A 16,846-nucleotide genomic window follows, 5' to 3' on the forward strand; every position below is an offset into this window, starting at 1 on the left:
CGCCCGGCCGGGAGAGCTCCGAACAGCTACGTGGGGAGGAAGGAAGCTCCCTCTGGATTCTGTTTTAAGGCTGAAAGAGAACACTTAGCAGACGCCTGCGCTGGCTCCGGGTGGGGACTGCGGCGGGAACGCGGGGCTCCGGGCGGGGACTGCGGCACCTCGGCGGCCTCCCGCGCCCCGCCAGCGCTGGGCAACGGCCAGCCTAAGGGAGCCCTCCCTGCCCAACCTCCGACGCGGCCCCTGACCCCCGGCGGGGCAACTCCCTGGACATCAAAGGGGATCAAAGCCGGGGAGGGACAGCCACCCGGGCACAACTTTTCTTCTCCTACCGCCCCTCCTCCCAGTTGTTTTGTTTTTGGTTACTAGCTTCTCTTGGCAGCAAAATGTTGGGGGGGATGGAGGGGGAGGAGATCTGCAGGAAAAAGCCTGCTCGGCACAGGACACATGCAGGAAAACAATGTGGTCGGCAGAAGCAGGAAACGGATTAGAAGTGAGGGTCGGAGTCGGAAAAACCGGGAAGCGGGGGGCGGAAGGCAGAAGTCGCCTGCCCCGAGCCAGGAATGTGAGTGACTCTAAATGCTCTCCTCAACATTTTTTTGTCACCCAAGCCCAGGGATCCTAGATACCGCACCCAATCCCAGGCTGAGGAGTGAGGGTCGTTGAGGGTCGCCGTGCTGACTCCTCGCACCAGGAGGTGTCCGAGGAGATTACGGACCCGGACCCGGCCCTGGCCCGGCAGGCGTCAGGGAAGGAAGCGGGAACGCAGAGCCGGGCGCCTAGCTCCCCGGCGTGCCGCAGCGGCCACCCTCCGTCTTTGGCCGCCCCTTTCCCTCCCTGTGCCGAGAGGGAAAGGCTCCCGCCGATGTCTCCCACTGCCCGTACCCGAAGAAAGCGCTGCGAGGACGAGGAAACAGAGGCAGCGAGATGGTTCTGGCGGGCAGGAAGCGGGGAGGGGAGGAGCTGCGGGGTCCTGAGGCTGCACGGGAGCCGCACACGCTGGAAAGACCGGGAAAGGGCAAGGAGAGGAATACCTTAAAGGTGAAGGGGAGTTAGGAGACTAGCGAGGGCTGCGATGTTACGTGGCGCGCGGGGACGTTAGCAACTTTGGGGATGTTGCTAACAAAAATGTGGCTACGGGTCTGGGAATAGGAGTGCGAAGAGGAGCCATTCCGGGCGGGCTGGGGGCTGGGACCCGGGAATAGCCCCGGAAGCAGTGCGGGACACCCATCCTGTGTCCAGGGCTGTCACCCGGCTGCCCGCCAGGGCTTGGAGACAGGGTTAGAGGGCAGCCGATGGTCACGGTTGATGCCAACGACGGCTACCCCAAGTTGGACCGAGGCTGCCTGAGTGCAGAGGTCCTGGGGAGGGGGTTGGGTGAGGGCGGTGCGGCGGCGTGTGAGCCAGGGCAAAGCCGCAAGCGGTGCGGTGAAGGGCGGAGAGAGAAGCAGTCCTGAGAGGTATTACCGGCTGTACCCCGAGTTGTGGAGAGGGGTCGCGAGGGAGGCGGTCTGAGGGATTCCGGGCGGCACCGCTAAAGCGATGCAGTAAGCAGCATCCGCGCCCTCTCCTTTCCGCTCCAGCTCGAGTTTGTTAAGTCTGGGCTTCAGCCCTGCGGCCGGTAAGAAGAAAAGGGACAGGAAAGGTGCCTTTACCTGGCTTTGACGCGACGGGTCCCAGGCCCCCGGCTCCGCTTTCCACTCACAGTTCTCCTACCCTCTCGTCCCCGCCACCCGCTCCTACGCAGATTGGTCCCCTAGTTCCCTCAGGAGCCTCCGCCAACTCCGCAAGACCCCGCCGGGAAGCAGAGACCACCCCTTTACCAATCACCGCCCGCATTCTATCAACCGATGGGGCCTGTAGCCAATAGGAATAGCTGATCCCAAAAGACCAGGAATGAGGAGGAGGGACCGGCGAAATTTGGAGGCGTGTCTAGAACTACCGAGGCGTAGTCACAGAGTAAGCTCCTCCCGTGGTGGACAGAACCCTGAAGTAGAGTTAATGGGCGGGATTAAGTTGGAAGCAACAACCAAGCAAATGCTTGAGAAAAGGTTCGACCAATTGGACCGGGATAGAGAGAAGGGGCGTTGCGGAGAATTTTGGCCAATAGATAGTAGAGACCAGCGTGGACTGGAGAACCTCTTCCAATAAGAAGCGCGAAGGACATCCTCGTTTTTTCAGTAGGGGGAATAGGCCCTCCCAAACATCCCGAACCCACCAATGAGATCGTCGGTGGGGCTCCGGTAGGCCAACCAGAAAGCCGAACTGACTTCGGCACCGTTACTGGGGCGGGGCGTACGGTCTCCTCGCCACTAAGATCTCGTCAGGGGCTCCCGAGCCTTCCAATGCCCAACGTGGGCGAGCTGTACATCTCCCAATCGGTGCGCGGCGCTGGAAATTCAAACTGACAGCCGGTTGGAAAGGCAGAGAGCAGAAGAGGGGGCAAAAAGCGACGTGTTCGGTGACGGAGACCCCAACGCCGATTGAGCCCCAAAAGCGACCTCCACCCTTCCCCACCACCACCACCACCACCATCGCACGTTCTGAAGCGGCCGCTCCGGGAGAGACCTGAGGGGAAGGCGTAGGGCACGAGGGAGAGCTGTAGGGAGGAGGACGCGAGAGCCAGCACTCGGAGGGCTAGGGGCTTCTGGAAGGGAAGCGAAGCGGGAGGCCTGCGACTAGCGGAGCGGAAGAGGAGGGTCGCGGGAGGACGGCAGAGAAGCAGGGGTCGACCGGGTGGGTAGAGCTCAAGGGATTTCCGAATCCTGGGAAGAGAAGGATTCCCAGAGGAGGCGTGGGTAGGGAGACTTAGCCCGCGATCCGACACAGGCTTTAGAGCTCTCCGGGGGAGGGGCTTAAGAGGAGAGGCTTTAAATAAAAGATTGCATTGGAGACGCTGAGGGAATTAAAGGGGCGGGAGCTAGAGAAGAAGATCCTTTTACACGAGAGGGAGGGAAAACCGTAGGGAAGTTCCCGAGGCCTCTAGCAGTTTGGCCCTGCCCCTTTCAAATTCCACTCCCTTTCTGGAAAGTTGAAAGAACGAAGTTGTTGCTGCTCTCCTGTTCATACTCAATAAATATTACTTTTACTCTCCCAGGGAAAAACAGAAAAGAACTCATTTCCTTCCCAATTTTAAGGCTTTGGAAACCTCGAGGCCTCGCACTTTGATTTTTAGCCTGAGGGAATCAAACTAGGAAGGGTCCTGCTCTTGTTTTCACTTTCAAAACCCCACCCGTCATCCCTCCCGGGACGCTATGTCTACCAGCGGTTGTTTCAAGGACCGGTGCGTGTCCATCCTGTGTTGCAAATTCTGTAAACAAGTGCTCAGCTCTAGGGGAATGAAGGCTGTTTTGCTGGCTGATACCGAAATAGACCTTTTCTCTACAGACATCCCTCCTACCAAGTAAGTCATACTAGTGGCGGGCAAGGGTAACCTTTAACTAAATGGGAAAATTTTATGGCTTGGACCTCTGGGAGTCAACAAGGAGATGATCATTTTGGTGTTCCAGCCACTCCCACCAGTCTGATGATCCCCTTGGAGTATAACTAAGTGGGCAGACTGTCTGGACAAAGTCTGTGGTTTAGCCAGAGTGGTCAGTCCCAATGTAATGCTTCTAGTCATATGACCACATCCCTTAAGTTGGATCCCTGGTGCTATGCCCTACCCAACTATCCTGTCTCACTGCATGAAGGCCATGACCCAGAAGCTAGGGAAATTCATGCAAGCTTTTCTGTACTATTGGAGACGGCCAGTTTTTCATTTTTATCCATAGTTTTACACCAAAATAATAATAATAGTTTTCTATTATTTTCAATGGGCATGCTGAATCAGATTCCATTCTCCATGTAATTCCGTATTCTTTACTCAAACATCTCTCTGAATGAGAGACTTAGATTTAATCCTTGTCTTCTATAAAGCCTATTTTGAATATTACACATTCATTGTGTAATTCAACCCTATTAAATTCTGTGTAGAGTCCTTAAGAATTTGCTTCCTATTTGGAAAAGTAACCATTTTATTTATTATAAACTTTTATTATACCTTTTTCTAACTCTAAAAATTACTTTCTCTTTCCATAATCTACATAGCCCTTACGTGGTTTTCAAGATTTAGCACTTTGTTGAATCTTTGTCATTAAGAAAGAATAATTATCCAAAATATGGGTGGATAACTATTTTTTGGACACAAAGTTAGAGGAGGTCGGCTAATAGTCATAGTACCTTAAAATGGATTTCATGAAAAAAATAGAAACTTAAAATTTTTTTTTAATAATAGTGAAAGCTGTGAACTCTTCCTCCTTTGAAATCTTTTCTGAATCGGTTGAAGTGTAGTCATACGTAACAACAAAGATAAATGGGTTAATATTTTAATTACCTGTGTGTGTGGTGTTGCAAAAAGAAAAAGCACTAGACAATAAATCTGGAACCTATTATTGCAAAGGTGTTATGATTAAAATATTAACCCATTCAATTTTTACAATAGCTGTGGTAAGTGATAAGTCATAAGGAGGGCTCAGAGATTGTTAATTGTTTCACATTGATCCAGAGTCTCGAATAGGGTTGGATCTTTCCTATGATCTACACTTCCTTGTAGGTGTTATAGTAATATGTCTTAATGTGTGTGAATCGATACATAAGTTTTGTCATGTTATGGTGAGCTCAGGAATATTAACTTAATGACTTACAAAATGTACTATAGTTCTACTTCAGACTCTTTTAGCTCTTTAGGCCTACAAAATTCATACTAAATAACAATCAAAAGTACCTTTGATAGCAAGCACATAAAAAAGGTGGAACACTTGTGCACTGTTGGTGGGAATGTAAAATAGGGCTGGTACCATAACAAAACATGACAGTTTCCTCAAAAAATTACTATATAATCCAGCAATCCCACTTCTGGGTATATATCCTAAAGAATTCAATGCAGGACTTAGAAGAGATATTTGCACACCCATTTTCATAGCAGCATTTTTCACAATAACCAAGCAGTGGAAACAACCCAATTGTCCATCAATAGATGAATGAATAAACAAAGTGAGGTATATGCATACACTGAAATACTATTTAGCCTTAAAATGGAAGGATCCTGTCACATGCTACAATGTGGATAGATCTTGAGGACATCATGCTAAGTGAAAATAAGCCAGTTACAAAAAGACAAATACTATATGATTCCACTTGTATGTGGTATCTAAAGCAGTCAAATTCATAGAAGCAGAAAGTAGAATGATAATTGACAGGGGCTGGGGGAAGAGGGAAATGTGAAATTATTGTTTAATGGGTTTAGAGTTTTAATCTTACAAAATAGAAAAGGTATGGAGATTTGTACAACAATGTGAATACACTTAACAGTTCTGAATTATACACTAAAAATGGTTAGGTTAGTAAACTTTATGTTATATGTATTTTATAATTTTTTAAAAAGTACATTTGTTTATCTCTATACATTTCCCTCTCCAGTACAGTGGACTTCATTGGAAGATGCTATTTCACTGAAATCTGCAAGTGTAAACTGAAGGACATCGCGTGTTTAAAATGGTATTTATGGCAATATTTTAGCTAGCCCTGGGTTTGGACACCAAAGCAGACACAAGGGTTCAGTGGGCTTCATAGAGCACATAGAACCCATGCAATGAACCATTGAAAAACCATTTGTTACTTAGAGCTATTTTTTTTTTTAAGAAATTAAATTTAATAGGGTGACATTGGTCCATAAGAACACATAGGTTCGGCCCTGGCCGGTTGGCTCAGTGGTAGAGCGTCGGCCTGGCATGCAGAGGTCCCAGGTTCGATTCCCGGCCAGGGCACACAGGAGAAGCGCCCATCTGCTTCTCCATCCCTCCCCCTCTCCTTCCTCTCTGTCTCTCTCTTCCCCTCCCGCAGCCAAGGCTCCATTGGAGCAAAGATGGCCCGGGCGCTGGGGATGGCTCCTTGGCCTCTGCCCCAGGCGCTAGAGTGGCTCTGGTCGCAACAGAGCAACGCCCCAGAGGGGCAGAGCATCGCCCCCTGGTGGGCAGAGCGTCGCCCCTGGTGGGCGTGCCAGGTGGATCCCAGTGGGGCGCATGCGGGAGTCTGTCTGACTGTCTCTCCCCGTTTCCAGCTTCAGAAAAATACCAAAAACAACCCAAACAAACAAAAAAAAACACACACAAAAAAAACAGAACACATAGGTTCGCCTGACCAGGTGGTGGCGCAGTAGATAGAGCATCAACCTGGGATGCTGAGGACCCAGGTTTGAAATCCCAAGGTCACCAGCTTGAGCATGGGCTCACCAGCTTGAGTGCGGGGTCACAGGCTTGAGCATGGGATCATCAACATGACCCCATGGTCAGTGGCTTGAACCCAAAGGTTGCTGGCTTGAGCAAGGAGTCATTGGCTCAACTGGAGCCCCCCCCCCCATCAAGGCACATATGAGAAAGCAAGTAATAAACAACTAAAGTGCTACAACTATGAGTTGATGCTTCTCTCTCTCTCTCTCTCTCTTTCTTTTTTTTTTTTTTTTTTTCTTTTTTTTTTGTATTTTTCCGAAGCTGGAAACGGGGAGAGACAGTCAGACAGACTCCTGCATGCGCCCGACCGGGATCCACCCGGCACGCCCACCAGGGGGCGATGCTCTGCCCCTCCAGAGCATTGCTCTGCAGCGACCAGAGCCACTCTAGCGCCTGGGGCAGAGGCCAAGGAGCCATCCCCAGCGCCCGGGCCATCTTTGCTCCAATGGAGCCTTGCTGCGGGAGGGGAAGAGAGAGATAAAGAGGAAGGAGAGGGGGAGGGGTGGAGAGGCAGATGGGCGCCTCTCCTGTGTGCTCTGGCCGGGAATCGAACCCGGGACCTCTGCACACCAGGCCGACGCTCTACCACTGACCCAACCAGCCAGGGCTCTCTCTCTCTTTCTCTCTCTCACTTGCATGTGCACACTTAAAAAAAAAGAACACATGGTTTTAGGTAAACATCTCTATAGCATATGAACTGTTAATTGAGTTGTGTGTCCATCACCCAAAATCAAGTCCTTTTCCGTCACCGTATATTTGTCCCTCTTTACTCCCCTCTCCCCCAACCCCTCCCTCTGGTAACCACTTTTGTCTATGTCCATGCGTTAGAACTTTTTTTTTTTAAGGACACTGTAAATTTTTATATGATTTTACAGTTTTTCAAAGTACATTGACAAATATCTACTTTTATTTTTAGAAAAAGGCAATGCATTTTAGAAGGGGAAAACACTTGGATTTTCAGTCATAAAAATTAGGCTTGAGCTCTGGCCCTACCCTTATTCTCAGTGTAATCTTGAATAAACTTATACCTCTAAACCTCTGTTTCCTTATTTAATGTATATCTTAAGAAAGAAAACTTGAGAAAATAGTAACTATCTTAAGGTGGAAATTAAAATATCTTTTTTGTTTACCTTACAGAGTGGGAAAGATCAAATGAATTATGAATGTTAAAAGGTTTGATAAACTGCCCTGGCCGGTTGGCTCAGCGGTAGAGCGTCGGCTTGGCATGCGGGCGACCTGGGTTCAATTCCCGGCCAGGGCACATAGGAGAAGCGCCCATTTGCTTCTCCACCCCCCCCCCTCCTTCCTCTCTGTCTCTCTCTTCCCCTCCCGCAGCCAAGGCTCCATTGGAGCAAAGATGGCCCGGGCGCTGGGGATGGCTCCTTGGCCTCTGCCCTAGGCGCTAGAGTGGCTCTGGTCTCGGCAGAGCGACGCTGGGGAGGGGCAGAGCATCGCCCCCTGGTGGGCAGAGCATTGCTCCTGGTGGGTGTGCTTAGTGGATCCCGGTCAGGCGCATGCGGGAGTCTGACTGTCTCTCCCCGTTTCCAGCTTCAGAAAAATCAAAAATAAAAATAAAAAATAAAATAAAAGGTTTGATAAACTATAAATTGCAATGCAGATGAAAGCTATTACTATTATCTTTTCAGAGGTAATTTGAGTGTCATAAGTCCCATTTTAGAGAAAAGAAAGTTGAGATTTTCTTAATGGGGTTTGTGTTATAAATTATAATCCTAATAATTTAAGTTAGCAAACTCTTTTTTAGTGCTAATAACCATTTCATTTTATTCAATCATTCATTCAAACTATATAATGAGTCCTACCAGGTGCTAGTCATTGTTATAGCAGCTGGAAACACCCAGGCAAAGGTCTTCAAACTTTTTATAAAAACCGCCCACTTTTGCAGTGCTGGTCAACCTGGTCCCTACTGCACAACCAAACAGCACTGCGATTGGCCCACCATGGAAGCTGGACCGCCCACTAGTGGGCGGTAGGGACCAGGTTGACCAGCACTGTAAAAGTGGGCGGTTTTTATAAAAAGTTTGACGACCCCTGAATGAGAACACAGTCAGTAAGATATTTAAATAAATGAGATATTGAATAGGCTTGGAAGTGCTCCAAACAAAATAATAATGACAGAGAATAACAGAGGTTGAGAGAGTGGATATGAACTTTTTTTTTCTTCTTTTCCAAGTGAGAGGAGATAGACAGACTCCCTATGCACCCCACTGGGACTCACCAGGCAACCCCTATCTGGGGCCATGCTCCCAAAGGAGCTATTAGCGTTTGAGGCGGTAGCTCCCCTGAGCCATCCTCAGCGCCATGGCTCAAATCAATTGAACCATGGCTGTGGGAGAAGAAAAAAGAGAGAGAAGAAGGGGAGGAGTGGACAAGCAGGTGGTCAACACTCCTGTGTGCCCTGACCTGAAATCAAACCAGGACATCCACACACTTGGTGATGCTCTACCACTGTGCCAACCATCCAGGGTCAAGAACTATATTTGATAGCATGGTCAGGGAAGCCTTCTCATGAGAGAGGAACAATATTTGAATCCTAAAGAATGAGTAGGAAAAAAAGAATTTTCTGAGCAAAGGGAATAGCAAGTGTAGAGGACCCAAAACAGAAAGAAGTTTAACATATTCCAGGAATAAAAAGATGATAGAGCCCTGGCCAGTTGGCTCAGTGGTAGAGTGTCGGCCTGGTATGCAGGAGTCCTGGGTTTGATTCCTGGCCAGGGCACACAGGAGAAGCACCCATCTGCTTCTCCACCCCTCCCCCTCTCCTTCCTCTCTGTCTCTCTATTCCCCTCCCGCAGCCAAGGCTCCATTGGAGCAAAGTTGGCCCAGGCGCTGAGGATGGCTCTGTGGCCTCTGCCTCAGGCGCTAGAATGGCTCTGATTGCGGCAGAGCCATGCCTCAGATGGGCAGAGCATCGCCCCCTGGTGGGCATGCCGGGTGGATCCCGGTCGGGTGCATGCAGGAGTCTGTCTGACTGCCTACCCGTTTCCAACTTCAGAAAAATACAAAAAAAAAAAAAAAGATGATAGAAGTGTGTCTGAGACATTGTGAGCATCTGGGGAGAGTAGTATGAATAGAGTTGTAGTCAAAACACAGATAATCTAGAGCAGTGCTGTCAACTAGAAATATGCAAGCCACATATGGAGTTTAAAATTTTCCAGTAACCACATTTTTAAAAGTATAAAGAAACAGGTGAAATTAATTTTAATCATGTATTTTATATAACTCAATATATTCAAAATGCTATCATTTCAGCATGTAACCAACATAAAAAATTATTATCTTAAATTCTATTTTTTATTCTTCATCTTTCAAGACATGTTTTATACTCAAAACCCCTTTTAGTTCAGGCAAACCATATTTCAAGTGCTCAATAGCATCATTTGGATAGTACAGATCAAGACCTTGGTATGAAAGTTTGTTTTCATTTCTGGCCGATGGGAAGCCACTGAAGGGTTTTAAAAAGGGAGAAAAATGATCTAATGTGTCCCTAATAAAATGTTAGCTCCATGAGAACAAAAACCTTTTCCACCACTGTATTCCTAACACCTAGAACAGCACCTAACATAGAATACAAGCTCAATATACATTAGTTGAATGAATGAGTAAATGAAAAAGGGTGGTAATTAAAGCCATAGAATTTACTCTTGCAATATAGTTACAAATAACTGTCAGTCCTAGTCCAAAAACAACTTTTGTTTTCATGTGTTGGCCTTTCAAATTATAATTAGAAGGCATATTTTAGATGGGCTGGTACCTTTTGTATGGTTGTTGTTGTTTTTAATTTTAGTGAGAAAGGAAGGGAGAGGGATAGACAGGAACCTTGACTTATTCCTGTATGTACCCTAACTGGGAATTGAACTGGCAACTTCTTCAGCTCAGGACAATGCTCTAACCAACCAAGCTATCCAGCCAGGGCTGTATAGTATTTTTTTTTTTTTTTTTTACAGAGACAGAGAGAGAGTCATAGACAGGGACAGACAGACAGGAACAGAGAGAGATGAGAAGCATCAATCATCAGTTTTTCGTTGCGACTCCTTAGTTGTTCATTGATTGCTTTCTCATATGTGCCTTAATCGTGAGCCTTCAGCAGATCGAGTAACCCCTTGCTCGAGCCAGCAACCTTGGGTCCAAGATGGTGAACTTTGCTCAAACCAGATGAGCCTGCGCTCAAGCTGGCGACCTCAGGGTCTCGAACCTGGGTCCTCTGCCTTCCAGTCCGACGCTGTATCCACTGTGCCACCACCTGGTCAGGCTATAGTATTATTTTATAGGGCCTCACAAAAATGACTGACTCCCACATCTCACTGGGTGAGAACAAGCTATAATAAGAATCTTTACAACTCAAGGTATAAGCAGTTCATGGTTTTTTTTTAAGTGCTAACTAAAACATTCTCTGTATATTCACTCCATTTAATAGTAACCAGATAGGGGGAAAAGTCTGTGGAATAATGAGGTACTTATAATCAGATGCATAATTCTGAAGACAGTAAAAACTTTGGCAACTTTCTCTAGAGGCTATGGATTTGATTTACTTCTGAATTCCCTTAGAAACGCTGAAACTAAAATTAGAGCAGCCAGCTTGTGTTTGGTTTACAGGAGCTCATGCTGTCTTCCTACTCCTCCATCTGTTGAAGCAATTTTTAGGTGCTGGCATGGAACTGGAACATGTAAGAACCCAACTTGCCACAGTCCTAGGGATAGCAAAACCCTTTTACTCATGGATATGAGTTTATTCAATATATTTTGTGTATACAGCATGTCGATTTGGGGTGCTTTACAGAACAAATCACAATCTTATGCCATCTAGAAGCTAGCTTCTGAAGGGAAAAGCATAAAATAATACTAGCAAAGAAATGTAGAATTTGTTAGTATTATTTCACTTAACTTAAAGACTATTTTCCCACTTGACAATAGAACTATAATCATTATTTGAGTAACTCACATCCCAAAGGTCCCAGCAGTGGAGTGTATTAAAAGGAAATGAGATCATTATATCATCTATTTACATTAACACATAAAAATGCTTACATGGCATCTAACAATATTTCCTTTCTTTTTTAGTGGAAACCTAGTAGGTTATCATGTGATTGTTCCATGTTGTTCCTGCCTTCTTTCCTGTAACAACGGACACTTCTGGATGTTTCACAGCCAGGCAGTTTATGGTATCAACAGACTAGACTCTACGGGTAAGAAACCATTGACTCAGACATTCCTCTAACATTTGTCTGTCAGTATCTGAGTGAAACTCCCAATAGAGCATTTCAGGGCTCTCTCTGAGACCTTCTTACCTGTATTAGATCCACTAGAGTAAAACATCAATCATATTATCCCAAACATTCACTTATGGGTACTACTAGCCAAAATGCATTGCCATTTCTATTTTCATCATTATATTTAAGAGCCTCAAACTTAGCTGAATTTGTTGGCTTTTTCCAATTAACATTTTAATTGTTCTAAATTGCTGCCTTGATACATATTATGACTCCAGAGAATTTTGGAAGATTTTAGATTTTATAGTCAGTGTGTGTGTGTGTGTGTGTGTAGGGAAGAAGGGGAGGCTTGGGCCATGAAGAGTTGGGAGGGAGGCCTGACCAGGCGGTGGTGCAGTGGATAGAGCGTCAGACTGGGATGTGGAGGACCCAGGTTTGAGACCCCGAGGTCGCCAGCTTGAGCGCAGGCTCATCTGGTTTGAGCAAAGTTCACCATCTTGGACCCAAGGTCGCTGGCTCGAGCAAGGGCTTACTCAGTCTGCTGTAGCCCCATGGTCAAGACACATATGAGAAAGCAATCAATGAACAACTAAGGTGTTGCAACCAAAAACTAATGATTGATGCTTCTCATCTCTCTCCGTTCCTGTCTGTTTGTCCCTATCTATCCCTCTCTCTGATTCTCTTTCTGTAAAAAAAAAAAAAAAAAAAAAAAAGAGTTGGGAGGGAAGATGACTAGGTAAATTCTGTATTTGGTAATATTGATTTAGGAAGAAAATGGACATTTTGACATCTGTATTAATAAATTATGATGGAATTTTAGTCAAAGGAAATATTTAATACCAATGTTATACTAATTATTAAGTAGCAAAATATACAACCAATTCTTTAAAGATATTTAAATAGTGTATTCAGTTTTGTTATAGGACACATATTCTCAGTGTCTAATACCTATTCCCCCAACAGAGAAAGTTGACATTTAGGGGGACTTTTTTAGTGGGAAGTAAAGTTTACAGAACTTTGGTTTATATAACAAGCTTGAAGACCTTGACAATCCAAGTTGGCATTAACACTCAGGTTTTTTAATATATGTCTTAGTCTTCTTCAGAACTTAATATATATTCCTTTTTTAAAAGTATAATTTGCCTTCACAGACTAAAAGATCACAAATTGTAATCTAGGTTGTCAGGGTCTCTAAACCCTCCAATTATGCTTGGGTTTTTAGAGACTCTGACTTTTTTTTTTTAATCACCTGGCATTTAATTGTGGCTCTCAACCATTTGAGAGTCTTAATTGAAGACTCTGGTATGTTAAGAAGGTCTTTTTTGAGCAAAGATTTATCTGAACTCCACTAGGTGAGATATAAGCTTCTAATTTAGGTTTCCAGTTTTTTATTTGTGTTGCTCATGGGACACATTAAAGGAAGTTTCTGCTTTGATATTATTTTTCCTGCATTATGGAATTTAAAACACAGGGTGGAGATTTTTCAATTTTGATTTACTTTTTAATATTGGTCAATTTTTCAAAGATAAAAGCCTAACGTTCTTCCATTTGCATTGAATCTAATCCATGAGAAACAGATGTATCACAGGATTTCCTTCCTCTTTTCTTAACAGAAAAAGGAAGGTACTGCTTCTGTCAGATCCAATCTCTGAGTTTATTTTTTCTTCTTTGAACCAATTGTGCTGAGCTACTCATGTCTCTGCATATTGACTCCAAGAATATCAGACTTCTCCTTTGTAACCCTAATATTGTGATTTAAAGCACGGTAGATGCTTGGTATAAAACGAGGTTTCTCATGGCTGTTGGAACCATCCTTGAAACACCTGAATCAGCAACATCAAAGGAATACATACACAAGCTTTATAAAATTCTAGAATGTTTAGACTGAAAGGACCCCAAGAAGTCCATGTTCTCAGCTAGCCTACACATGGAGACCTGATTTCCCGAAACTTTCCTGAAGAGGCTCAGGAAACCTCAGTTTAAATTCACTGGTAAATGCCCTCAAAGGCAAATTCACTTCAGCTCTTCATTGCTTTTATGGTTGTCCCTTAGATTTTGGCCTAGTGATTCCTTACTATCCTGTCAGCCCTTCAGTGCCCTGTTACCAGAAGCAAAACACCATTTTTTGTTGGGGAAAAGGTTCTTTTTATTATAAACTATTCAAACACAAAAAATTACAGAAAATAATATGATAGGCATATACATCAAATAGATGCTACTTCTTGCCTGATTGGATTCCAGTATGTCACCAAGAGAGAGTTGATTGTTTCCACTATTTCAACAATGCCACAGTGCACATTCTTATACAGGTTTCCTTGGGCACCTGTGTAAAATGGGCAGTTAGAGGAAGTGATGGGTAATATTTGCAATATATATAATTTTTTTTAATTTACACAATGGAATACTCTATAGAAATAAAAGAAAATGAGCTAAATCTGCACATATGAACATAGGTGAATCGCAAAAACATAATGTTTAATGAAAAAAACAAATTAGAAAAGATACATATTATATCATATTATAAAAACTTAAATACACAAAACAATAATATTTAGTCATTGTTTGCATGCATTTATAGTAGTGCAGTAAAAGTAGTAAAAACATCCATGGTGTACTGGTAAGTGGTAGAAACTGAATTCAGACCCAATCTTCAAATCCTGGCTAATTACATTCCACCTCGTGGCCACTATCTTGGTGTGTGTGGAGTGGGCATCCAGACTTGCTGAGTCCTCCTAGTACCCACACTGCCAGCTGGATAGCTTGAAATTTGCTTTCTTGTTTGACTTTATTGGCTCTCCTAAAGGTCAATTTTGTTTTTCAATTTCCTGCTTTCAGCTTATAATATAGTACATGCCCAGAAAAAAAATCTCATTGTTCTCTGCAAGATATGTGTTCTTATACCAGTGCTGGATTCTTCAATATGAAATCTGTCCTTTCACAATGAGATTTTAGATTATTTATTGTCTATTGTATTGACAGCTACAATCTGGCTCTAAAGTTTAAAGTTCTACCTTGGAAGCCTCTAGACTCAAAGCCATGTATATCAAGAATTATTGTTCATATTATAACTGGCTCCAAAGCCTTGTTTTTTAAAATCAGAAAAAAAAGGCACCAGCTCCTTCTATGATTGTTGAGGGGAGGGAGTCTTATTCAGTCTTTTCCCTGCACCCTCCAAAGAGATGCTTAATCTAAAAGGATCTTGTGAGATCTCCATTCTTAAAAATCTTAAAATAGATTTGAAAAGTATCACTGTAGAGTTATTATAGCATAATGGAGATGTAGGCAAGGTTTGAGTAAATGGACTCGTAGCTGGAGGCAGGGTTTCAAGATTCTAGAATTCAAGCCCTCACTTAAAAAGTTTTTAAAAATATTTATGTCCTAGATGAATAATATTAGATAATTTTATTTGTTGTGCATTCTTTCCTAGCTTTTCTCTTTATTGCTAACACTATGGTTTAATATAAGAATGTTAACATAAAAGGTTTCACATATCATGTTCTGAATTGTAACAGTAGTGAGCACCAAATAACTTTATGACCTTTTATTTTCAGGTGTTAACTTCCTACTTTGGGGCAACTTGCCGGAGATAGAAGAGAGTACAGATGAAGATGTGTTAGATATCTCAGCAGAGGAGTGTATGAGATGAATAGACATAATGTTCAAACTTTTTACTTTTTAAAATATATATTAATGGATTAACTTTAAAACTGTTAATAAGGATTTTCCAGTGATTTCTTTCTTTGGAAAATAAAATGGGGCAGTTGTTGATTTATTTATACGCAATTTTAAATTCCCTGAGTTTAATTTGAGCCAATGTAGTTATTTTCTTCTACTTATACTTCTTTTTCTTCCTCTTTCCATTCCTCTGCCCAATATAGATGTATTCTTTCGTTCAGATAGGAGATTTTTTTCACATGCCACTCAGCTACCTCCCAATCCGGGGAAGTGTTTTAGATGCCAGGTGTCATGATTTTACATACCTGAATAAGGGGCATTAATACCCGTACATATGTCAACCATGCATATATCCATGCATAAATCCATGTATATAATCATGCATGCATATGTGATGCTCAACTTGGAATTAAAGTTTAACAGAGAATTTTAAAAAACAAGCTGATAGCCTGACTTGTGATGATGCAGTGGATAAAGCATTGACCTGGAACACTGAGGTCACCAGTTCAAAACCCTGGACTTGCCTGGTCAAGGCACTTATGGGGAGTTGATGCTTCCTGCTCCTCCCCCCTTTTGTCTCTTTCTCTCTCTCTCTCTTCTCTCTAAAATAAATAATAAAATCTTTAAAAAAAGAACAAAACAAGCTGATAGGTTTCTATGGGTACTAGTTATCATATGTTATTTTGGTGGTAACTACTTGAATATGGAACAAGACTTTATGAATCAGCAAGTATAATAAATTTTAAAATGTATGGAGAAATCCTCTTGATGCCTCAGCACGGTGTTAGATACATGAATTTGTCAGAAAATTATCAATATATACTGTTTACCAATATTATTTATATCTTCTAAAGTCATATGGATATTGTATTATGAAAGCCAGATAAACCAAACCTCTGTCTTTAAGTTACCCCATTCTCTAGGGCTTTCTCTGTAAACAGTGAATTTTAAATGAGTAGTCTCTGTCTCAACCCTTAAATAGAAAGAAAAACTATAAAGAAGTGGTTTGTTTAAGTCATTGAACATTAAAGAGAGTTTGTTCTTTTTTAAGCTGCATTCAGAGCCATGCAGATATGCAAAACTGGGATAGTGCTGGGTTCTCGTTTTATGGATTGCTAAAGTCAATGTATTTCCTCAACTAGTATCTCAGCTGTAGGCATTTCATGAATGATACCAAAACAGACTGAGTTGCAGTTTTGTAAATAAAGTTTTTTACTGAAAATGATCAGCCTTCCTTTAGTGTTTTATTGTACCCACTTTTCTTACCTAAAAATGTAAAAGTATAGAGTATAAGAGCTAACATTTATTGAGCGCTTACCATGTGCCAGATACTGTAGTAAATGCTTTACACACTTAATTCATGTATTCCCCTTTTATTCCATAAGAGGTAGGTACCATTATTATTCTTTCTTTACTGGTAAGGCAAGTGAGGTATAAAGAGGTGAATTAGTTTGTCCAAGGTCACATAACTGGTCAAAGATATGGCCAGATTCAAACTCAGGCAGACTCCAGAGCTCCTGCTCTTCATTTTTATACCATCACCCCTGAGTAACTTCAGACATTCATCAACTATGGTCTAATTTAGCTAGGATACATGATGGATAACAACTACCATGTTACGTACCCAAGGTGAGGGTCTCAGTGACTGATTTCAAGATTGAACAAACTCACACTGGA

At 43.3% G+C, this 16,846-nt stretch overlaps 2 protein-coding genes across 7 annotated transcripts in view; one reads left to right on the forward strand and one right to left on the reverse strand.

The window, feature by feature from the left end:
• The window catches only part of SRGAP2 (SLIT-ROBO Rho GTPase activating protein 2), a 275,486-nt gene extending 273,660 nt beyond the window's left edge, over positions 1 to 1,826 (reverse strand). For 3 of the 6 annotated variants that reach the window (XM_066361906.1, XM_066361905.1, XM_066361908.1), the window contains exon 1: positions 1,653 to 1,825. The gene's annotated coding sequence lies outside the window, so the exon portion shown is untranslated. Of the gene's footprint in view, positions 1 to 1,652 lie in introns of all 6 variants that reach the window. The other 3 variants (XM_066361907.1, XM_066361910.1, XM_066361909.1) reach the window with 2 other exon arrangements.
• Positions 489 to 15,571, forward strand: FAM72A (family with sequence similarity 72 member A). The gene is made up of 5 exons (XM_066361911.1): positions 489 to 562; positions 3,095 to 3,400; positions 5,458 to 5,535; positions 11,346 to 11,470; positions 15,046 to 15,571. The coding sequence occupies exons 2-5, from the start codon at positions 3,252 to 3,254 to the stop codon at positions 15,138 to 15,140; spliced, it is 447 nt and encodes a 148-aa protein (XP_066218008.1). The 5' UTR covers positions 489 to 562; positions 3,095 to 3,251; the 3' UTR covers positions 15,141 to 15,571.
• The last annotated feature ends 1,275 nt before the right edge of the window (positions 15,572 to 16,846 follow it).

This window comes from Saccopteryx leptura, chromosome 2 (genome assembly GCF_036850995.1).
Source record: "Saccopteryx leptura isolate mSacLep1 chromosome 2, mSacLep1_pri_phased_curated, whole genome shotgun sequence".
In the NCBI taxonomy this organism is placed as follows: Eukaryota; Metazoa; Chordata; class Mammalia; order Chiroptera; family Emballonuridae; genus Saccopteryx; species Saccopteryx leptura.

Excerpts from the sequence above, each read along its gene's own strand:
- FAM72A (XM_066361911.1), top strand. The coding sequence starts at position 3,252 with ATGTCTACCAGCGGTTGTTTCAAGGACCGGTGCGTGTCCATCCTGTGT. Across the intron at positions 3,401-5,457 it reads ACAGACATCCCTCCTACCAA|TACAGTGGACTTCATTGGAA; the intron begins GTAAGTCATACT and ends TTCCCTCTCCAG. Across the intron at positions 5,536-11,345 it reads GACATCGCGTGTTTAAAATG|TGGAAACCTAGTAGGTTATC; the intron begins GTATTTATGGCA and ends TTTCTTTTTTAG.